Below are 25,646 nucleotides of genomic sequence, written 5' to 3'. Positions count from 1 at the left end.
AAGTTAGATTGATCGTGTTTTAAAATGGCAGATGTATAATTATCATAATTTTATGGTGATTATTTTTTAAAAAAATAGTTCAGCACGATCAGCTGTCTTGCAAATTCTGACGAGACAAAAACATTGACGTCATTAGGAGAAAGTTAGCATAGACAAAACAAGCTGACTGAACTAGTTAGAATTCTAGCAGTGGTGTAAGATTCAAGAAGTAGTAAGAAACGAGTTCAGCCTTGCAGAAAAACTAGTCCTAGCAAGAATTCTGCGAGGCTGAACATTGCCCAGTTTTAGAGCTTACAACAGCCTAGCTGCTTCTCGCTGATTTCAAATAAAAAAAAAATTGTATTGGTAAAAAAGTAAATTTACTCTAAACTGGATTTTTTTTCAATTTCTCGGAAGTTCTCGAAAAATTATATGAATTAGCTGGAAATAATTTATTTAAATTACTGTATTATGTAACAATATTAATTGTAATTAAGTGCGCAAAATTTAACTTTTGGTCAATCCAATTTTTGCCCTTTATTGGCAAGTCGGACCCGTAAGATTAGCTATTACGATTAAAGGGTGGGAATATCGTTTCTAACTTCGCACTGTGAACGTCATGAGAGTCCGAATCGGATTGCCAAATTATCTGAAATTGTGAATAACGCTCTTAACTTCAAATATCTCTTTTTACTTGTATATTTAAAAACGTTAAAATTAGGTAGATGTGTGCGATTAGAAAATTTTTGTTATATCCGAATAAAATGGTACCCGCATAAATACGAGAGAACAAAAGAGCAAAAGTAATCTCATGCGTATCGTTTTAACCGCATTTGATATACAAACGCTAAATTATTTCTTTCACGTTCAATTTAAAATTAAGCAGCTTATCTTGCGGATTATAATTTGAAGATACGGGGTGATACAAGTCACAGAAATTTAAAAAAATTAATAACTCACAAACTATTTACAGTAAGATGATGCTGTTTTTCTCAGAAATACTTTCAAAGAAGCGAGATTTTTTAAAATGTAATAAAAATTTTAGTACCAAAATAGTTACATTTCTTGCCATAGATGGCGGTGTAAAAAACAAATCCTTTGTAAATTTGATAAAAAAAAAGAACAAAAAGATAAAACTGTTCTTAGTTTAAGCTTTAGTAACAACTTCAAAACTTGTTATCAAGTGCCATCTATGGCAAGAAACGTAACTATTTTGGTACTATAATTTTTATTACATTTTAAAAAATCTCGCTTCTTTGAAAGTATTTCTGAGAAAAACAGCATCATCTTACTGTAAATAGTTTGTGAGTTATTAATTTTTTTAAAACGAAAACCATGATTATAGTTTGTGTTTGTTTGTATAGTCAAGGCCGCTTGATCGCTTCGATAGTAAAGCCGGATGCACACATGCGGCGTGGCAAGGAAAAGCGGCAGAATGACGTCACTTTTTCTCGCCGCAAAGGTCTATTTCGTGCCGCTTTTCTCATGCCGCGAAAGTTGGTCAAATTCTATCTTTCGCGGCGGCCGCCGCCAAGACGCGTTTCTATCAGCCAATAACATTTCGTCTGGCAGTCACGTGAGAAAATACAATCACGTGGTGTTTTAATGGCGGAAAGTTCGACGCGGTTAACCGAGATAACTAACATCAGAATAAAGAGGAAAGAATAATAAATTTAACACAAATAATCATATATAATTTAATTCAAAGAACAAAACAACCGAATCTTACTCGAAATAGTATTCTTTATCGGCCCCGTCCCTCACCACCCGGTCGCCCCATTGTGGGCCTGGCCGAACCCATAATGGGCCTACTATAAGAGGCCCTCTTAGTGCCCACAGGGCGGAAAGAGTTAAAAAAAAAAAATATTCTTTATCAAGAGATCTTAATCGAAGAATAAGCCTATTTTGTACATCAGTTCTTTGTCGATCCAACAAAATATCTCGGCAAGATTCTTCCAATACGATATTTCTAATCCAAAATATTCATTCGAATCTTCGACGAAATCTTCTAGCTAAATAAAACGAGCCGTACAAAACAAAATTTGTAAACACGTGGATAGCGGAGCGTCGATATCGTTCGCCATCTTGAATACTGAACGCATGCGCCGAAATGTAAACGGATTGCCGCTTGTGTGGTCGTGCTGCCGCGCGGCGAAGACGCGTTTGCGTCACCGCTTTTCCTTGCCGCGCCGCATGTGTGCATCCTCCTTAAGGCCGTCCGCCGTAAGGAAAATTGCCGTACTGTTTTCATTTTTCGCCGCTGCAAAAGATTTTGGCGCTAGTTATCGGTGAAAATAGTGTTGAATAAATGGGTCGTTTCGTGTGCAGATATAGCTATACTTATTCGCGAGTTATATACAGTTGATGGGACTTTCTCTTCAACGGCAGCTTGTTGTATAGATATAAATACAAGGTGTGTCTGAAAAGTTCAGTGAATGGTCTCATAAAATAAAGGAAACAAGAGATACAAACAAAATACACCCATACCTCGCTATACGGCCGCTCTTTATACGGCATTTCGCTATAACGGCCCTCTTCAATTAAGGCACGTTTTCGATTTACGGCCTAAAATGTTTCGCTATAACGGCAAAAAAAACTTTTTTTCGATGTCGATATATCTACATGTTGCCAATCTTGCGCAAGCGCAATTTCGATGCACACTTTTTGCTATTTCCTCTTGTTTACGAGCCTTATTCAGTGTGTGCTCATAAAGCGGCTGGTTTAGACTTGTCTGTGAGTGTTTTATATACATATTTATTACTGATTGTTACACATTAACTGGAAAAATTGGAAACAATTAGGGACATTTTTGGTACGTAAGTACTGTACATGTGTATGTAAGTACAAATTAAAAATTTTTAATCTAGCACATGATCTCGGCTTTGAAGGTTTGAACGAACGTGATCTGCTTGATCTACTTGAAGCTGATAGGGAACCCCTTTCATATGAGGAACTTATTCAGTTGCAAGCAGAACCGGCATTTGATGAAGAGAGAGAGCCTGTTGTATCCAAACAGCTAACATCAAAAAATTTGTCGAAAGCTTTTTCCAGTTTCGAACAAGGAATAAACATCCTCCTTGAAAACGATCCTGACGTCGAACGTAGCGCTAAAGTTTCTCGAGGAATTAATTTAGCCATTAGCTATTATAAATCACTGAAGAACGAAATAGACAAGAAGGCAAGACAGACAACGTTGGACAATTTTTGTAAGCCAGGCCCATCCTTACCAGCGAAAAATGATGACGACAGTGATCTGCAGGTTACCATTTTTTCATCGTCTTCAGATTAAAGCCATTTTTAAAAAAAAATATGTATGTAAACATACACATATTTTATGTAACATGAAGTTGTTTCATTTTTGTTTATAGATTATTGTTGGTTTTTGGAGTCTGTTATTATTTTATGTACAAATGTATGTACTTGTTATGTATGTATTTTTGATTTAAATGAAATAAAAAGATAAAATGCATTTTGAATGATAAACCATGTTATATATTTAACAAATTTGGAACCGATCCCATTGAATTTGTATTAGAATAATTGATTCCTTATACGGCTTTTCGCTTTGCGGCCAAGTTTCGTGGAACGTATCTAGGCCGTAAAGCGAGGTATGGGTGTACTTTTACTGGCATTATCAAAGTAATTGCCATCAGCGACAACACACATTTGACATTGGTTGTACAGCTGCTGGAAGCTGTCAGCAAACACTTCTTTCGGTATTGCACGAAACACCGTTGTCACACGTTATTGGATCTGCGCAATGTCAGAAAAGCGTAGGCCTTTCAGGCGAGGAACAAGAAGAAATCTGCAGGTGCCAGATCTGGAGAATATGGAGAGTGTTGAAGAACTGTCACCTGGTGTGTAGCAAGGAAGTGCCATAATGTTCACACGTTGCTCCATTTCGCAGTGACACTCCTTCTCACACTGACTGCGTTGCATTGTTTGTTGTGCGCACTTCTGTTTAACTGTCGTGATTTCGACGCTAGGGGGCGCTAGTTGGTAAGTCTCTCACTACGTCTGCGTGAGAGCAACATCCTAACCAGCACGGTTATTGAACTATGGGACCATTCACCGAACTTTTCAGACGCACCTTGTACAATACATTCATTGTGTAGTTCAAACATTATGCCTAAAAATTGTTGCGTTCATTTTCTGCACATCGTATGCTGGATCTAAACTTCTGAAAGGAAAACTTCTGAAACTAAAACTTCTGAAGGATTAAAAGTTACATTTCATGAAATCCCATCGAATGAAGCACTGAGATGTGAGACACAAGTGGTTAAGTTGCTAAAACGCGTCGTGAACGAAATGGTGTACAGTACCAGGCATTTTCGACATCTTTGTACGGCGACTTTGGCCGCGACGAAAATCCAAGAAAAAGTTTTCTTAATTTCCTCTTTTTTCTTCAGGATTCCCACCAATGTTGTTCTTGGAAGGTTTTTTTGTTTTGCAAATTCGGCTTGCGAATTTTTCTTACATTCAAATTCAGACACAACTTCGTATTTTTTCTTCAGCATAAGCGTTGTTGGCTTTGGGACACTTTCTAGCAGAAATGTGAAACACTTGCTGCAAATAACGAATGACGTGAAAAAATGCAAAATCGGATTCTGCTGTGACGTTGATGTAATTGTATATTTTCTTTTATCTGTTATTATTCTTTATATATAAAAATACATAAAATGTTATACATATTAATAAAAATGCCTTATAATATATTAATAAATAAGTTGACTCCCCTCCTGAAGAAAATGAGTTCACACCACACAGTTTTACTGTGCAGTGTGAATTCATTTTCTTCAGGAGGGGAGTCACTTATCAGACGTCTAAACGAGTGCGGGACAGCAAAAGTATGTCGATTTATCCAGTGGTGACGAGTAAACCAGAGTTTTTTTTAACATCTAATGCATAAGTCGGTGGGACCACAGAAAACTGACTACTTAACCGATGGCGTCCAGTTATACGACTTACGCGGACTCGTATGTTAAACTTAATAGATTGTCCGTCATTTGTTTTCTAATTAATTCGTTTTAGGACCAGGTGTCCATGGAAATCTCCAAACTTTACAACTTTTCGGTCACCCTCATTGAACTGGAAAAATTTCAGTCTTTATTACATCTAATATTACGAAGAAATCAGTCCTCACTGTACTCAGCTAGATTGGTTCGGTTAAGCTTTTAAGTAAAATTTCGGCTCTTTTACAGCAGGGTTTTTATTTATGTCCGTAATTCCCTAATCTCTTAATTATTTTACTACTTGTTAAGCAGAAATAAGTCAAAACCGGTTACTTTGTACTTGAATATTTGTAGTCTTGGGAAAGAAGTGGAAAGACAAATTTTTATGGCAACGGATAGACATACCAGTAAACTCCTATCGGTTGGGTTTAGTTATAAATCTACTGGCGATTCACATAATGGGCGAGGGCGGCCAAATATTTATCAGACAGGCGGCTAACAGCCCACAACCAGTCCTGGATAAAATCATTGAAAGCGTTATACTACATTTTGGTGTATAGCTTCCACCAGCTAAACCGCCAGGTTGGTGCTCTGTAAAGCGCATGCGCAAATGCCTATAATCTGGCTGCTTTACATTTTGGCCATGGAAGCTGTCCCGTATTCGACAATACAGCGCTTCCATTGGAAATATGCATTTACGAATTTATATTCGAATATACAATACCAATCTTATCGTTTTTTTCACATGTATAGAAATTTGTAATATGATACATAATGGGGTTATAATAAAATATAATTTTTAATTAATTCAAAGTACGTTCAAATATGAAAATAATCGCGCAGTATTTATTTATTTTAGAAAATACAAGGGAAGCCTGCTTCCAAGGACGGCACGCCACTGCATGGTGAGAGTAATAAACTTCAATCCACAGTTAATAATCCAAAGGTATACATCAGGAGAAAATCAAAACAGACAAGACCAGAATAATGTTATGGGAGAAATCCTACCATGCAAATTACAATCAGTTAAGGAATGACAGACTCTCAAGACACATTCAGAACTCCCTTTCGAGGTAACCATTTTAGAACACAGTGCATAGGAGCCACTTCATGTTTTTTGAGCACAAGATTAGAATACCACTGGTCTGTTCAAAAGGGGGCTTACACCACAATTTTTGGAACCTATGTCTCAGCCCCAAGGTGCATATTTGTATGAAAGATAAACAAAAAGAAATGTTATTTATATCTGTTTTATGTTAGTATAATTAAATTTTAAATAAATCATTTTTGCTGCATTAATATGGTGCTGAGTGTTTTTTATGTATATTTTTTATCAAATTTGTTCATTGTGTTTTTAAATTTATAGTATTAAAATGTTGTATTGAAAATGCATTCTAGAAATTTATAACCTGTACTAGATGTAATAATCATGCTTAACTTATAATTACTCAGGAAAATTTTATTTAAGTTATAAATAAAGGAATGCATTTTAACACTCTTATTTACAATCCTGTAGTTTTTTTTTTTATTGGAAAATAGAATAATAATTTTTTAAAATTAATTTTACAGGCATTATAGATAAAGCATAAATAAAAATAATTTACTCGAATTTCACAATACATACAGAATAGATTTTCAATCTAAAAATATCTAACTGCAGTTTTCAACATATTACAGAACAAACTTTATATACGATTAACAGTCTACCCACCCGCTTTTTTTCCAAGAATATAAAATTGCTATAAAGGTATAGTATTTTGCATATTTCATAACAATCTGTCAAGAATGAGTGGGACATAAAACAGAATGACTTAAGAAATAATGATAAATCAATGTAAATTATCAAATATATATTCTGTGAGTGCTTAAAATCAAGAATGTAGTTTCACCTATTACATAAGGGAGGGACAAAGATTAATTGATTTGAATGAAATATGTGAAAAGATATTCCGAGGAAATTTCAACAACTATCCATGTAGAATTATGTTGTTCATATATATATTTTATGTACATTCATTTTGAAGATTGTACAACATTAATTTTTTTTATAAACAAGAATCTACATATTGAAAAACAGTTCACAAAAATTTTACTTAAAAAAAGTTTAAACATATATTTTTATACACATTTTATTTCTCCAACTGATGAAATTTTGAGTGCAAAAGTGAAGATCTATAATAAATTTTAGACCGATAAATACAGTTGGTAATCATCAATGTAAGAAATAAAACTTATGTGAACTAACTAAGTTTGATTCCTGCAGAAGACAGTATTTCTTTAAAACTTGACAATGATTTTTTAAGTGTGAGACAAAATCCTTTTGATGCAGGAATTAATGGAAACTCTGGAAGATTCACTTGAGTGTGTTGGAAAGCTGCAAAAAGAAATCAAAATTTTAAATTGTTTTAATTACAAGTATTATTAATATTCTAAATTAACTAGCAATACATTTAATCAGTAAGTTTAAACATTATTTTATACATAAAAGAATTATATAGAAAGTGTTTTATAATAATGACAACCAAATAGCAAAACAATTTTGAATAATAACAAAAATTTAAAAACTGGCTTCATCATTTCCTTAATTTTAAGAATTCAGTAAGTTTAAAAAAGTTCCATTTTGATTAAATAATTCCACAAATAACAAACATCAACTTACAACACACATTTTCTTGGAAATGACTGTTTGATCCAGATAAACTTTCCTGTAGCTAAGCTAAATGAACCCCCATCATAATTACATTTAAATTTATGTTTTGTAGGCCTTTTAAGTTCTACAAACACATAATAAGAGTTTAAATTACAAAGTTGGAGAGCATTTCACAGCCTTGAGCATCCAAGTCTAACATGGCTTTATTGCACTTTTTTGACATCATCCAGTTGCTTCCCCTTTGAGGATTTTAACCAACAAAAAATGTTTTGTACTGATCTTAAAATGCTTTATGACTAGTTTAAACTACAACATTATGTTTGACAGAACCAAAGATAGTATTTACCCCCCCATTCAAAGTTGGAATTGGGAATGCATGGCAAAAAACCAACCAAACCAACAAATAGTCCACTACTAATTACCTATACTCCAGTTCAATGCATTTAAGTTAGTTACTATGTAGTAGAAGTCAGGTATATAGTCAGGTGCAATAATTTTGTCTATATCCTGTATGTAAGTCATCTAGGTGGAAAGAAATTTTTACCTGTTCTTGGGAATTTCTTCATTTTCCTGTTCCCAAATCCTGAGAAAAGTTAGTCAGAAAAGCAAGAAAATTGATTCCTAGAATCCAGTAATACCCATAATGGGAAATCAACATATTACTCATAATGTATCTTTTAAATATTTTTCCTATTTATCACTATGTAAACTTACATTGCGTTACAATATTATATGCAACCAGAAATCACTTGTAAACCAGAATCAGATAACACATGACCAGTTAATTTTAGCTCTTGTAAATCAAGCACATTTGATCACGGAGAACAGAAAACAGCTTGTATTTACACAAAAAGATATTTATTTTTACAACCCAGGATTTCACTACAAAGTCATCTTCAGGTAAACTAACTAAAGAAATCTAAGGCAGCTTACCTTAATATGATGTTGTAGTCAAATCCTGGGTTGTGAAAACAGATATTTCTCCATGTGAACACAAACTGTTTGTTCTCCATGATGAATTGTTTTCAGAAAGTGATGGCCAATACTACCAACCACATTCGATCAGTTTGTTTGCGGCTGACAATTGTGATGTCAATAAAATCATTATTTTAAACTCAAGGGACATAAAAAAAGAAAAAAAACAAAAAATACTTCAAATTATCCAGATTCAAATTAGCCAAACTCTTTTTTGAATCAAAGTTTTTTGTAATTTTCAAATAAAATTATGCCATTATCTTATATAATTTCACCCATTCGTTTACAAATGCATTAATACTAAGAGTTAGTAATTTAAGCTATTTCGTTAAAAAAAAAATGTTCAGTTGGCATTTACTTAACGAAAACATAACCAAATTACATTAAAAGCAAGACCTGAAAAATAATATATGAAAGAAGCTTAGCCATTACTACAAATCATCAATGAAAATTAAATAAAAGATTATTTCAGGAATTCTCGAAAAATACAATTTCCTGTTCTCAATTCCAAAACATTAAGAATTTGGAAACCCTACCTGTATGTATGTGTGTGTGTGTGTGTGTGTGTGTGTATATATATATATATATATATATATATATAATATACACACACATCACATAGAAACTATATATATTATATATATATATATATAGTTCTATATTCAGTTCAGAAAAATACTAATAATTCAGTTCAGAAAAACTTTGATTAAAAGTAATGAAGTTAATATATATGAACCCCTCCATAGTTAGAATTCAATAATTGCTGCAATATCACTTCAGTTTATGTTCTTTTGTCTTAACACTAGAATTGCCAGACAGATCATATTTATCAGTCCAGTTTTTCAAATTACTGTAGTTTTTAATATTGTTTTTTACAAATATGATCCTTTTTGATTTTTCAGATGATAGTTTAAAACCAAAATTATGTTTTTTCCTCCATTTCTTTGATATTCTGAAATGTTAGATGTTACTATACCTAAAAACCACCATACCAATCAATTTGACTAGAAGTAGCTAATAAAAGCTTACCTAAAAGTAAAATCCACAAATTTCTTTATACAGAAAAAAACTAATATTTTTTGATGTGTATATTAAAAGATAATGAATTTTAGAAAAATTTGGAAGCTTAAGAAAAAAACTTATATTTCAAAAGACCTTAAATGTTTTGGAAAAAACATTACTGGATGAAAAAATCTAGATGTGAGAGTAAATATCGGCTTCTGATATATGCAAATGTCAATTGTAATAGAAAAAAATATTTCTGAATCAGAAAATGAAAACAATTTTGACATATATAATGTATATCATATAATTAAATTTGTATAAAAATTTTGTCACAAATATATTTGTTACTAGCTCATCTTTTATATCTTTTAATTTTTCTAATAATATTACTAATGGTTCTCAATGGATATAACGGTAACTAAAACTTTTTCAAGTATAATAGTATCTTTGTTATTGTAAGTAGCAAACATAGGAAGTTAGAAGTAGATTACTTGTAATCTATTTTTTACAATATACTTTCTTTCAAAGAAACTATATTTCACAACAGATTTTGAAAGATTGAAAATATTAAATCTGATGTTAATTAATTAAAAAAAGCATAAATTTGTTTCGCTTTCTCATTGAAAAATAATTTTATATATCCAAAAGAGATACATCTGAAAACTAAGTAAATGTTTCCTACTAAATCAAGATGTCAATTTACTCAGTACATGGCAATATTATATTTAAAAATTGAGTTTTAGGTTGCTATTGAAATAAATTCTAAATAAGTTTCTAAAATGTTTTTATTTTTGTAAATTATGAAATATAATCAAATATCCAGTAACTTTCTGGAAATGTTCTATTAAAAGATTTTGAGCCAGACACAAAAAAAAACAGAAAGACCTGAAATACTATTATTTTATAACAGTATGAGTATAAAGATAAAATCTTGGATCAAATAGTAAGAAACTTCTCAGTAAAGACAGATTAAAGATTGTCACTTTATGCATTGTTTGTATCAGTATACATTAATATATTAGATATTTAAAAATGGTAGGAAAGACATGTGACAAATGACTAAATAAGAAAATACAACTTTGATAACATGTAATAAAGATAAAAAAAATTAAGCATGGAAAGGGTGCTTTGTCAAAAGTAAATACTTTACTCTGTATTAAGTGTAAAAACATTAAAAAAAATATACAAACATTTGAAATTGAAACATTTCGATATTAAGTTATATAATATTTTAAGTAAAATTAATGTATTCAATAACAGTTTCACAAAGAAAGTTTTGCATTAGTTTTACAGAATATTTATGAGAACTGATTAAAATGATTGTCTACAGTCCTAGGTAGTACAAAGTAGCTGCAATTCTAGTGTAAACATTATTTTACATATAAAAATTAAATTTTCACCTACTTTCATTTTTACTGTACATTTCTTTAAAGAGTGTAGGTGAAGTGGGAGATGTGGGATGATCTATATTCCAATTATCAGATATTTCCAACCAATGTTCTAACCGATTGACTAATCTGAAAGTAAAAATTTTTATAAATAAGCAAAATAAAGTATTATCTTCTATTCTATTGAATATACAGTGTATTTAGTTAAATCAATGTAAAAATAAAAACATTTAATAAAAGAACAACTTGCTAAAGAACATATTAACCTTAAAAAGAATTAATATTTTGATATCAATAAATTAATCCATAACCTCTTAAAAACTTAGCATGTGCAAGAGGATTTACAGTAATTTGGTAACGTAATAATTATTTTATACTATTAGAAACTGTTAGTAGTATAATTCAGTGATTAATATTATAATATAGCAAGTAAACATCATACAAGCCAGTTTACATAGCTTTATATCAAATGTTTGAAAATATATTTTTTTTATTAAATTTCAAAAAAAAAAAAAAATTTAAAAACCATCTAGAGACAATAAATATTTTTAAAAAGTTTTAATAAAGATTTTTTTCTACTATTTTGGAAATCATTATTAGTAATGTAGGAAAAAATCTTGAGTTTTTCTACTCAAGTCTTTTGAGTTTCTGATGTTTATATCAGGTAGCACTATGCCACCTGATAAATGTATATTGAAGCATTTTTTCTTTAGCACCCTAGAGTTCTTTATTGAAGCATCTTTTATTTTAGCCATTTTTTATTGTTTTATTTTAAAGTTTTTGTTTTTACCCTTTTATTTGCCAACTTTTCTATATGTTAGCAAGTTTTTACCTTTTTTAGTTTTACAGTTTCACTTGTTTTACCCCTACATTTTTTTTAATACTGAGTTATTCCAAAGGTCACTATTAGATATCATTCCAGGTTTACCACATTATACATTATGGACTGATAAAGGACAATAACCCAAAACACATTTCCTTTCGTAAAAAAAAAATACAAAATAAAGTCTGCTTTTTCCATCAACAAAAGTTTCCTGTGTTATAAGTTCTCTATAGAAATTTTGTGCTTAATTCTAAAGAATTATTTTTTAATTTTTCTCAATTCACTCCTGCTAGAGATAAATCATATGCATACTACATACATTGTTTCATTTATTTTATACTAAGAAAGCAGAGAGTTCACTATTCATTGAATAAGATCATCATTATATTCATTTTTTCAAGAAATTATTTCAAGATTTATGAACTTTCTAACAATTTAAACCTTCATCAAGAAGCCTAAAATTATTTCAACAGAAATATTTTTGGATTTATCATTTAATCATCAACAATTTAAACTTTTATTTTTTCACTTATTCAAAAAAATAATGTTTTCTTTTTACAGTATTATAAAAGCTGTTGATGATATTCATTATTAGATAACTGTCTTATTCTTTGGAATATGGAACAAATTCAGGTTTAAATCTAAGATGGTATGATAAATCCTGAAAATATTTTGATTAAAATACTTTTTGGCTACTTGATAATGATTTAACTAATTTTAGAAAAATTTATTCAAAGACAAGATCTCTTATTACATGTTCTGATGTTTCACCTAAGTACAAATAATGTGTATATGCAACATATTATTTTTCCATATCTGCAAATGGTATTAGAAAATAATATAATCTTACATTATTTGTTAGTGTTATTTCTCATTTATATTTATTTTACAAACAACAGGTCTAGTTATTCTGTAATATTGATAGTATATTTCATTTTAAATTACACCATCTATTAAAAAACATATATACCTTAAAGAATGTTGACTGAAATGTTCTAATATTTCTTGCTGGAAACTTTCTGGTGGATTCTGGATTAATTTACTCATAGACTAAGAAACAAACAATTTTTCTTACAAATTCATTTCATCTAAGCAAAAAATTCTAATGTCCTGATAATTTTCCATAATATTAACATATTTTTTCAACAAACCTGGATTAATTTTAATACCACCATTTCATTGTACATACGACTATTTTCTCTCCCTAACTGGGTACCCCGTTGCCTTTCATAACCAGCTTCATTAAAATAAGGTTCTGAGACCAAAATTAAACCTGAATAAATAAAATAATGATTAATTAGCACAGTAAAATTCTATATTTATGTTTAATGAGTATAACTACACTTACTATTTTTAAATGGTTTATATGCAATCAACCATCATTTTATATATGAGGTGCAATCAAAAAAAAACTGGATTTTGTCTATAAAGATTTTATACTTAACTAATTTAAGTCCCTTTTAAAGTAGTTCCTCATATATTTATAGAGCAATCAAACTTCTGTCAAACCTCAACCAATCCTTGGAAGTCATTATTTTGAAAATTTCAAGGCACCTGTTGTGATTGGAATGGATCTCCTCAACCACATAAAAATGCCATCCCTTGTGTTTTGGTTTTACTATAGAGAATAAAAAGAAGTCACAAGAAAGTAAATCCAGTGAATGAGAAGGGTGGGGAAAGATTTATGCTATTTTTGCCAAAAACTTATCTTTTGAAAATTGTAAGTGCAAACATTGTCAAGATGTAGCCAGGTTTGGCTGTGCTACAGTTCTGATCTTTTGCAATAAACATCCTCATGCAATCATCTCAAAGTGTTGCAATGAAAGTCTTAACTCATTCTCTGAGCAGGAGGAACAAATTTCTGATACACAATTCCCTTAGAATTGAAAAAAAAAAAAAAAACAATTAACATGCTCTTTTGTCTTGTTCCTGACATTCCTTGCCTTCTTGGATCTCAGAGTGTGGTCACACCTACTATTTAGTTGTCATAGGCCTCCCAAAATATTTCAAATCTCTCTGGCAGATTTCTCAAATTTAATGCAAAATTTGTTCAATTTTCAAGTTCATTTCCAAATTGCAGACAATGCTTCAAAACTACATGTAGTAGGCATTCCAGTTTGGAAAACTCAATGTCACTTAGCAGACTGATGCTCAAATGTCTAAGGCTTGGTGGTAAAAGACAACTTCCCTATTGCCAAATAATGATAACAGTCTGGTTTCTTTTTGATCACACCATGTAATTTAAATTAAATGTTATCATATAAGAATAATGCTACTGTATCTTTATTTAACATAAATAAAGATACAGTAACATTATTTTTATAAACATCTAAGTGAAAGTTTGTTAAAATTCAAAAAATAGCAAACCTTGGATAGATATTATAACTTGAAGGAGACTAGATGTAGATGAACACCACATCTCAGTACCCTATTAAACAATTAATTTCAGATTTAATAATGTAGTTAATAAATTTTAACACAGACAAAATAAAAATGGTTTACAAATTTTATTTTAATGATAAAAAGTAATATTTGTTTTTATCATTAAAATAAAACATAATTATTATAAAAAATTTCTGTAAACTATTTTATAGTTTATTTAATAATTTTATATTTATTTTTATGTTCATTTGAAAGTTTTACCTAAATTTCATGTAAATTAATTTTAATTTAAAAATCAAGAGTATTCATTTGTGGGAAAATAATTTATTTTATAAAATATTACCAATAAAAAATACTACTTCAGCTTATAACACTTAAAAAATGAATTTAAGATTCCATCCCCAATACTTACAAAAATTTCAATTTAAAATGCTAAAATTATTTTGGGATAATTTAAATGTAAAAATTTTCATTACCTTATAAAATTGATTTTAAATCTGTACTTTATATATTTTTGTATATAAATCTACATTTCTTGACATAAGTATACAATATTTTAAAAATAGTGTCTTAATACAAAGGTCACCAAACTACAGCCTACGAGGTCAATTCATCCAGCCCGCTGTCACACTATGCCACAAATGAGTTAAAATATAATTATTTATATGGAAATATCATAGATTGTAGATGAACATACTAAAATAAGTGTAAGTAAAAATGTCAGAATTGGTCCAATCTGATTTTTGCATTTGACAGTAATATAAATTTTAGAAAAATCAGTGAAATGAAAATTCAGCAACTTTTTGAGACTTTGGATATCAGAGCACTTTTTGTGTAAGTACCTGCAACGAAGTTTCTAAGAAAAGCAATTACGAGCTTACTGCAGCAATTGTGTTTGTGTATTGGTAAATAAATATGTTGGTTTTCTTTATTTTTTTCTGTATTCAGTATACAATATTGAACAAAATGGTTATGCGGACTGCGCTTGTCATTCTCTCAGTTATGTGGCCCGCTGTAAAAAAGTTTGGTGACCCCTGTCTTAATACATAAAATTGCATGTCAGCCTGTTCACTTTTCATCAAATATTTGTAAAATCAAAGAAATCACATCAACTATTTAGATTAAATGTGACAACAGTATATGTTTAATAATATGATATTTAATTTAAATTAATAAATAATTACAATATTTACTAGTAAAGATTATTAACACACATTTTAAACATTAAAAAATATTTATAGCTTAGCTGAAAGCTTACCTTTCCTCCCCAAGTACCAAGCAAACTGACACAAACTTTACCACCTTCATAGAGATTAGGATTAAGCCTATCTGAACAATAAGATATGTAGTGACAAAGAGGTGGAATTTTAGGATAGTCAGCTGGAAGTTGAAAATCAAACAGAAAAATACCATCTTCATAAGGTGTGCGTTTAGGTCCTTTAATAAGGACAGAATATAAATCCTAATAATGCAAATGCAAATTAATAAAATAATATTTAAATGAAAAATTTTTATAGTACTTTATTTTACCAATGATTAACAAGAATACATATTATTTTAATTCATTAATTAATTGCTAAAGTTAAAGACTAAAAAAGATACCATAAAAGAAAAACAATCAGTTTTAAAAACTTGAGAAATATTAAAATAATTTTAAAAACTGATAAAGCTTTATAATATATTTCACTATAATCTAAGTATTATAGATTCTTCAATTAGATTTCTGAGAAGGCTAAAAAGACAATATTTATTTATATATAAAATCAAAATAAATACATTTAAGAGGCATCAAAATAAATACATTTTAGAGGCAATAACAAGTCTTGTTAGACTTGTTATTGCCTCTAAAAAAGCGTGTGAAGGGACTGGAAGGATAAGGACTTGTGTAAATGTATAGTCTTGTAAGAAATTATATTTTTTCTTAAATGTGAATTCGTCCCGGCAAATTTTTAATGCAAAATAAATACATATTTAGAAATAAAAAATCTTTATTTAGAAATTTTTTGCTCTATATTAAATTTTGAAGAACTGAGAAGAAAATGTTTATTTGATCTTTCTGATGCAATATAGAAATTTTATTCCTCTCTCTCATCTTTTTTATTTTATTAATTTTCAATAGATGTGTTGCTTGTAATATGTGTTGCTTGTATCTATTAGCTATCTTTTTATATGATTATGTGTTGCTTGTATCTATTAGCTATCTTTTTATATGATAATGCTAACCTAAATAATTTTGAATTTTTAGTACTGAAGAACTGTATTTAACATATTTAGTTGTCAGTTTAATTGTTACATTTCAGCATTTTACTTGTTGAAGTAAACAGAAAAAGATAATTGTATGAAGATATCACATATATTTATATTTTATAGAAAAACAAAATTTTATTGAATTTAGTAATTACTTACCATACGATCCTCAAAACTTTTGACTATAATTCCCTCTGGTAAAGAAGTCTTAAATAGTTCAATCTGTTTTGTAAATAAAATAATTGAAATTTAGCAATAAAATATTTTTATTTATAAAAAATGAATAAAACAAAATATAATAAATATAACAGACATTATAAACTAATCAAAATTTTATTAATAAAATCAAATTTAAAAAAAATAAATAAATCTTTCCACAAAATGTTCTTTTTCTACACCAACTTATAGAGGTACTGTATGTCAGAACACCTAACTACATATAAATTAAATTACTTCTAAATTTGATTTTAATATAATTTACACCAATCCTACAGGAAATTTTACCTGTTGCTTTTTACAAAAATTTTTTACTCTAACTCATACAAAGTTAGTTGTTGTTCCTTAATGTTAATTTTTATACAGGGTGGGCCAACGAAAACGAAACGGCAGAGTGTTCGTGTTCGTCCAAGCAAATCGCTCAGACAGGTCGATTTTATTCTCGAGGGGACATCTTATGCAATAAAGTTTTTGCAAATCTGAATATTAACTAAACAAACATTTTTTTTCGAAATAAATGTTTGTTTAGTTGATACAAAATAAATGAGTTTTTAAAATTTTTTGTTGTCTGTTGTATTCAGAATCGCAAAAACTTTATTGCAAAAGATGTCCCTTCGAGAATAAAATCAACCTGTCCGAGCGATTTGCTTGGACGAACACGAACACTCTGCCGTTTTGTTTTCATTGGCCCACCCTGTATTTTGGAAACTAATGTGCTATTGTGAGAAATAAGAATCACAATACAGTGACACCTCAATTCATCATTTTTGTTAAGAAATTTTTATGCTTATTTGCTTGGATAAAGTAAAAACATGGAAAATAAAAAAATAAAATTTAAAAAACTTTATTGAAGAATTATTAATTAATTAAAGAATTCAGACAAAGTACTATGTAGTTGCATATAAAGATAAAAACAAATTATGGAAAACAGCATTAAAGATTAATTATATGATTTAGACTAATGATTAAAGTAACCTGAAAAATAATAATATGAAGTAAACATTTTAAAAATCAAACAAAACTTTCATCACATATTGTCTGCACAGTTGCTTCCTACTTTTTTCATAAAGTTTTCTGTAAAAATTTAAAAATTGAAAGATTTGCAGAAATTGTACTAAATCTGGAAATAGAAATTAAACTATCCAAATAAGAGCAGTGCACCAGGAAAGTTAAAGTTCTCTTTTTCCTACTAATGGTGAAGAGGAGTATGAAAAAGGAATCATTTCAGCATTGCTGGTTTGAGCTCTGTCAAGTTGAGCTTTAATATATTGAATATGGAACTTTCCTCAGAACAGATCTGCATATATTAAAGGTTACATATATGTATTTACATTTGATTACATGTATTTATTAAACTCTAGAGAATATTTTTTTTACTTTGCATTACTTCTCTTTTTTTTTAAAAAAAAGTCATTAATATTCATTTGTTTAGTAGCACTTTTCTTTTTCAAACTAAATGATTAATTTTCAATATTTATGATGCTTGCTTACAAGGAGACCATCAGCCCTTGCCCTTCTTGAATTATTTGATTTTTTAAATTGTTATAGTACACTTATCCAACTACTATATAAACAATCATTCTCTCAAGCAATTTTGTGCTTACTTAACAATTATAATGAGAACAAAAGGTAACCAAGTACAAAAGATACCATTGTTTAAAGTTTCCAGTTTTGGTTATATACTGAGTTCATAAAAACAAATCATGGACAAGTGTAGTCAAGTAAGTAAGATGGCTGATTGGCAAGCTCAATGTCATAGATTTCCACCTTTCTTCTTTCAAATTTTTTGTTTTTATAAAGTAGTCTCTTCCTGTAACATGCAGCCATGTAAATTATTATAAATATACGGCCAAAAACATCATTTTATATAGTCTCTTAAGAGAACATAATTAAAATTCACTTGCTTCTTCAATTGAAAGCACCAGTTTTCCTTCCACAGACAAGATATATCTGGTATGCACAGGAGCAGATCTAGGTTTTTCAGAGCCTAGGGCTTATTGAAGACCAATGGGGTCCCATTTTTTGCCCCTTACACTAAGTAATTTTACCCTTTCTGTAGCTTTTTCTCTCTTTCCTTTTTTCTTTTTTCTCCTTGCAAAGAGGTGCATTGCCATTGCCTTATAAGGCAGGCTGCCATTATTATTAGTCTCCTTATAGCATTTGAATTTGAGACAGTGGATTTAAAATTGTAACTTGGTGGTGACCTGACCAATTACGTTAAATTGATTACAATAAAACAAACAATGCTATGAATTATCATTATTATTATATTATTGTAAACAGTGCGACTCACATTAACCAGTTGAGCAGTGTGCATATGATTAAAACTTGTAAACGTTTTCATAGTCCCTTCTGGGCTCTTCCCAGGTTTCATTTTCATTCAAAACAAGCTGGCCATTAACATTTGAATATAAATCGAATGGTAATAGATTTTGGATACTATACATGCATGCATTCCCCTTAAGATGTTTAAATAAGATCGAACAATATGATGATTTTGAATGCACTCCACTTTGCATTCCACTTTAAATATGATTGAAAATTAATTATTATTGTCTAGTAGAGCATGCAATGCCATCAAAAGGCACATTTCCTCCCTAAAATTGATGCAGGTGGTTCTGCAGCAAGCCTTAAAGATTTTGATCGCCTTCAATCATTTGAGGTGTTCTGGATGCAGGGTGGTAAGGATGATATGGGCTCTGATGAAGTCCGCTGTGTGTCTGTCGCATAAGTGGAGAGGACAGTTGTACATCTATTATGTTGTATGTCAAATTTATGCTCCCGTATCCTGACCCCCATTGAACATTTAGTGAAGCCAATGTACACCATTTCCCTATCCCATCTGCTGTCTCTGATAGGGATACTATAAATGCCCGATAGTCTGTTGGGATTGAGGGGTCTTTTCATTCTGCAGTATGTTGAAAATGGATGGTCATCTCCTGTAGGCAATACTGACCAGACATCTCTTGGCAATTGTGGTGTACAAGGATTTTAAATGTGGGTTAAAAGTGAGGGGAATCCTCTCCTTATCATCTTCCTGTTTATCTCTTAGTAGTTCAGTTGAACTAGTGGATACGTCTGTGGCATTCACATAATCTTTGTATAAAGTTGTTGTAACCATGTGCCCTGGCTATCCCTTCTATACTTCTTACTTCCTGTGCTAGCGCTTGTGGAATGAATGAATGTACGAATGCTCTTCTTACCAAGGCCCTGAATGCTGCTTTTTTGTATGGAAAAGGATCATATGATCCAATTGGAATATAAGTGGAGATAGCACATAATTTACGATAAACAGACATGCATATGTTAACCCTTCAATTGCGATATCTATGTCCAAGAAGTGAACCCTGGTGGGGCTGTGTTGTTCTATGTCAAGAAACATGTATGGATTGTCATTCATCGCGTCAACAAACTCTTATATTCAGTGTTGTCCTCCAGAAAATAATGTCGTCGTCTATGTATATTTTGTACAGGATTACGTTGTGGAAGAAGTGAGGTAGGGTCCTGTTTTCCAATTGTCTGACCACCAATTCAGAGGAGGTCCCTGGAAACAAGACTGCCCATGGAACTCCTCCACTCTGTGTATACAATCCCATTAAATTGAAATATAGAATTATAACACACCAAGTGGGCCAATTCGAGTATGTGTTGCTGCATTGCTGTATCCGTTCACTCTTGTAAACAGGAAGTCCCTGAGAGCACAAAAACAAGGAGGTAGCTCTATTGATGGGTATAACGACCGAAGTCCAACACTGTAACATACATGGGGAGGCAATCCCTTTGAGCTGCTCTAATAGTTCTACTGGGCTGGAGATGGCAAATTGATATCCATCCAGATGCAGAATAAGCAAATTATATGCGGCTTTCTCCAACTTACGTGTAGGAGCTCTAGCCTTGTCAAACACTGGACGTAGTTGTTGTCCTTGCTTGTGTCTTCACAAAGGCAAATAATTTAGGGACATCAGGAGCATCCACAACAATGCCTCTCATATCTAGTTTGCTGGCTAGCTTTGTATTGGCAAAACGTTTAACTCTGGAATGCAACTTATCTATCCAGCCCTCCTCTACTTCCATGCATTGGGTCACGTTGAGGTATTCACGTAGGCACCTCTCAAATGTTTCACATTTCATAAGAACTAAGACTTTGGCCTTGTCTGCTCTGACTGATGTAACTCTGTTGAGTCGTATCCATCTACTCGTGCACCTTAACTTTTCTCTAAGCTCCCTAACTTCCATTGATTCCCTAGTCTTTTTAATTCTGAATGATGCCATCCATCTATAATATTTTTTCTGCCTATCAGAAAGGTCCTTTAACAGAACCTCCAAATCTGGGATGTTAGATCTTACAGCCTAATTTATGGAAGGTGGAGGAGTGAATGGTGGTCCAAACCTCAGGACTTCCCAGACATTAAACTCTATTAGTCCCTATGTAGATCTGCCCCTGGGTATGCATCAAAACTGACTGACAAACAGATCAGTATTTTTAAATGTCAATGAAATCTGCTTCTCTCTGACAATACAGAAGGAACCATGATCTTGTAAAGATATTGCTTTTATTAAATGCATGTAGTGTCAATCGGTGTTTTGTTTTAAATGTTGTTTTGATATTTACCATCCAAATATGTGTAAAGATTTTCATTCAGAACAAGATTCCAAGAGGAACAAGTGATAAAATTATAATGCCAATATATTTTTATATAATACACAAATAAAATTCCTTATAGAATTCTAGAACAATTTTTATTTTTTCCATTGAATAATAAATTAGCACTTTTTCTACAATTGTTAGCTTAAAAGAATATTAAATTTATTTGCAATTATAAAATTATATATTTTTGGCCTAATACATACATACATACATACATACATACATATATATATATATATAATAATAATAATTCACAGGACTCCATATTACAAGAAAATATTGCTTTATAAAAAAAATTCAAAATAAGAGAGGCATAAAGCCAAGACATCCAATATTCCAACCAGCAAATTTACTTGATCATGATTTGTTTTTACAAATTTGATATACAACCAAAACAGAAAACTTTAAATGCTGATATCTTGCAAACCCTTGTGCATTGGCAGGAGTTACTTTACTGTGTATTAGTTGGATAAGTGTACTATAGCAGTGTTCCGCAACCTTTTTCTACTTGCGGCACACCCATGAGTCAACAGGGCACACTAAAATGTTATTACCCTCAAAAACGTATGATATGATACTATTAATAGAATTACATAATGCCATTAACCTATTATTATTATGATTAAACAGACATCAACACCTGTACACCTGTAAGCAAATTTATTTTACATATAATTTTTTAGAATAGAATACATAAAAATGAGTGACTTGTAATAAAGAATAAACAAACATCATCTTATTTCATCAGTGCTGCAGCAGAGAATGAAATACATACATAAGAAACACAACAATTGTGATAAAAATATATAAATAAAACTTGAAATTAACAGAATATGTAAAAGTTCACGTCACCTTTCACCATGTGACGGCACACCGGTTGCGGAACACTGTACTATAGCATATTTTTAAAAAAACAGTTTAAGGAGGGCAACGATTGATAGTCCCCTTGTCAGTCTATTTCAGTGATATCATATAAATATTTCAGTGAAACATATAAAAATATTCTCATGGACTTGAAGGCACACTTAAAGTGCTTCAGTAAACTTGGCAAACTTGGCATCATCATCCTCCTTTCCTCTTAGTGTTGCCATCAGGCTGATTTTCACCTGGACAAGCCAGTTTTTAAATTCATAGTCCGGATTAATTATTAATTTGTCCGGTTTTTGTAGAAATTGTGAAATTGCGATGAAACAAAATAAATCTATAAAAATATTTGTGAGTATTTTATTTTAACGATTAAAGACTTTAATTCCACACCCCCACTGAAATTATCCCAATCTAGGCTAAGTGACAGAAAATGTACTTTTAAAATTCTAACTTGCAAATATCTCTGGCAAATATTAGGTTTGTTCCAACACAAGTCTCTAACTGGTTTAAAACTGGCATATACATTGTTCAGTTCTTAGCTGTAAAATGACATTGCACATGCCTCGTACGGTTTCAAATTCAAACCAGTGAGGAACTTGTGTTGGAACAAACCTATTATAAAGCAAATGTGACAGTTTCAGTTTACAAGTTTATAATTTCTATTTTAATTATTTAATATGACAACTCAAGAAATTGAAAACCCAAAAAAATCAGAAGTGAACTTGTAAATTCAATAAAGATTTGCTGACACAAAACGAATTTCAAAAATGGTTACGGACGTTGGACTGTTATTAATTATTTTTGGATATGCCACATGTGATTATTGTATTACTTTAATAATATAACACGTACATGTTTACCTTCTGATTAAAAAAAAAATTTATTTTCTACTCACAATAAAAAAAAACCTAATTTTTTTATTTCTAAGTATAACATCCTAATTTTAAAATGTCCAGGTTAGCAATTTTGAAAAGGTGGCAATACTGTTTCCTCTCCTGCCTGTTGTCTAGATAAGACACATGCAAGGTTGAACAGATAACAAAACAACCTCTGACTTTATTCCAAGACATTAAAAAAAATCAACTGCTGTTATCATTGTCAATGAGTACTAACATTTGTGTGTGTGGTCTTCTCTTTCTTAAAAATAGTCAATCTGAAATTAACATTCTCAAAACTAAAAGTTTCTAAGATTTCATTCTAACCAACAGATGCAGGAAAATGATAAATTGAGGAACAACCAACATGAGTTTAATTTATATAATTTAAACAGGATTTGTTCAGGAACAGTAGAAATTGAACAACTTTTCTGGGAAAGTGATACATCCAGAAATGACAGATCAAGGTTTAACCATTTATCAATTCTATAATGGTAACAAACATTACTTTTTAAAACTTAAAAACTAGATTCAGAATATCAATTAGATATACAGAAATCAGAAGCACAGAAAAATTAACATAATTCAATTTTATCTTTTTTTGGCAAGAATTTTTTTACTTATAGTTATTGAATTCAGGTTAGAACTTGTTTGCAATAATAAGTTAAGCTTGGAATTTATTTTATGTCAGAAACCCTAGCTTACAAAAATAAAAAGTTGAAATGCAAATTGCTGAAATGTAAAATTAACAAAAAACAGACTGCACAAATTTCATAAAATTTTTATTTTTTGTCATTTTATACATGTAAGAAAGTGTGCTTTTATAAACTAGACTTAGGAATTTACAATAGAACAAGCACTAGAAAAATTTGCAATCTTGTATTATGTAAGACATTATTTTATTATAAAGAATGAATAATAGAATCATTATGGTAATAATTATATTTTAAAAAAAACTTCATACAGAAATAACATAATTCAGATAATTTCTAGTAACAAATTTATTACAGAAATAGTTAATTTTATGTTTAAAAAGTTAATTATTAAAAATCTAGTTGCTTATGGTAATTAGTGTTTTAAGTTTTTAATATGCTACATAATATAAATATTATATTATTACCAATTTTATATTAATTCATAGTTTTGTTATTTAATAAAATTTAGTTAACATATCTCATTGTAAAATTTACTATGAAAATAATAAGTTAACATTTTTTCTAAGGGAAAATCAAATATAAAAAAATAAAGTAATAGAAAATATCAAAATTTCATTATTTGCTTAAATTTTAAATAAGAATATAATTTAATCAATACCTCTTTCTTTACTGTTCTGAAAAATGCTCGAGGATCTGTTGGTTGAAGAATACTTAATTTGTACTTATGAGAATCTGGCACAGAATCTAATAATGAAAATATACCTGAAACAAATAACATGTATTAATATTCTGTAAAATTTTAAATTTATTCTATAGTATTTTTATATGTTCCTTTACTTTTATGTATTTTATGTTTTCTTTTTTTTTTTTTAAGTTTTTATGTATTTTAAAAGAGAAGAGGCTTTGCACAGCAACTATGTTGTCTTGCATTAAATTAATAAAGGAAATAAGTTATTTTCATGAATAAAGTGAATCATTTATAAGAAATAAAGTAAAATATGAGGGCTGTTTCTTTTTCAACCTCTGATGGTCCATAAAATAAAGACAAATGTAAATAACAAAATGACTTTATTACCAAAAGTTAGGTACAAATATAGTTACTTTTCAACATAATCACTGTGAAGATTGAGGTATTTGTCATTTCTGCAGATGAGGTTTTCCATCCCATTGTCATAGAATGTTGCCCCCAATAACTTGAGATAGGGCCTAATGTTGTTTTGAAAATTGTCATTAGTCTCGAACCTCTGCTCTCCTAGCCACATTTTCAGTTCAGGAAAGAAGTGGAAATCGCTTGGTGCTAAATCGGGAGTATACACTGGGTGTTTAAAGGTGGTGAAGACTTCCACCCAGCTTGGAACATTTTCACGTGTGAAGACTTCCAACTCTTTCCTGAACTGAAAATGTGGCTAGGAGGGCAGAGGTTTGAGACTAATGACGATCTTCAAAACAACATTGTTAAGGCCATCTTAAATCACTGGCGGCAACATTCTACAAAGAGGGAATTTCAAAGCTCGTCCACAGATAGATATGACAAATGCTTCAATCTTCATGGTGATTATGTCAAAAAGTAACTATGATTGTACCTAACTTTTAGTAATAAATTCATTTGCCTTTGTTTTATAGACCATCGGAGGTTGAAAAAGAAACAGTCCTCGTATTTTCAAATTAATTTTCAACTTTTGACAAGTTTGGATTTGATACAAGAAAAATATTAAGAACGTCTGAAGATAATATAAAATTTGTTTGGATAGTTTATCTATCATAACCAGTTAAAGGATTAATAATTCAAACACTCATTTATTTCTCAATAACAACTTATTTGAACTTATTATTAAGATGCAATACTTATATAAATAAGAACAGATTAAAAAAGAAATTAAAACTTTGCCATTTTTAATTTATAAGTTTATGGGAAAAAAAACAAGAAAATCTTAAACATTTGCTTGTTTTAAAAATATAATGAAATTTTCTTAGCATATGCAT

At 30.2% G+C, this 25,646-nt stretch overlaps 1 protein-coding gene across 2 annotated transcripts in view; it reads right to left on the bottom strand.

Moving 5' to 3' along the window:
* Nucleotides 1-6,453: 6,453 nt before the first annotated feature.
* Nucleotides 6,454-25,646, bottom strand: part of LOC136972931 ((E3-independent) E2 ubiquitin-conjugating enzyme) — an 86,667-nt gene continuing 67,474 nt past the window's right edge. For both annotated transcript variants that reach the window (XM_067267590.1, XM_067267591.1), the window contains exons 16-23: nucleotides 24,322-24,425; nucleotides 16,561-16,623; nucleotides 15,413-15,616; nucleotides 14,140-14,200; nucleotides 12,924-13,045; nucleotides 12,743-12,822; nucleotides 10,966-11,078; nucleotides 6,454-7,305 (exon numbers count right to left, since the gene is read on the bottom strand). In XM_067267590.1, the coding sequence (XP_067123691.1) occupies nucleotides 7,172-7,305; nucleotides 10,966-11,078; nucleotides 12,743-12,822; nucleotides 12,924-13,045; nucleotides 14,140-14,200; nucleotides 15,413-15,616; nucleotides 16,561-16,623; nucleotides 24,322-24,425 (881 nt within the window). In that variant the 3' untranslated portion in view covers nucleotides 6,454-7,171. The remainder of the gene's footprint in view (nucleotides 7,306-10,965; nucleotides 11,079-12,742; nucleotides 12,823-12,923; nucleotides 13,046-14,139; nucleotides 14,201-15,412; nucleotides 15,617-16,560; nucleotides 16,624-24,321; nucleotides 24,426-25,646) is intronic.

This window comes from Centruroides vittatus, unplaced genomic scaffold (genome assembly GCF_030686945.1).
Source record: "Centruroides vittatus isolate TY-2023 unplaced genomic scaffold, ASM3068694v2 contig_3066, whole genome shotgun sequence".
NCBI lineage: Eukaryota > Metazoa > Arthropoda > Arachnida > Scorpiones > Buthidae > Centruroides > Centruroides vittatus.
This window is presented reverse-complemented; position numbering and strand designations above follow the sequence as displayed.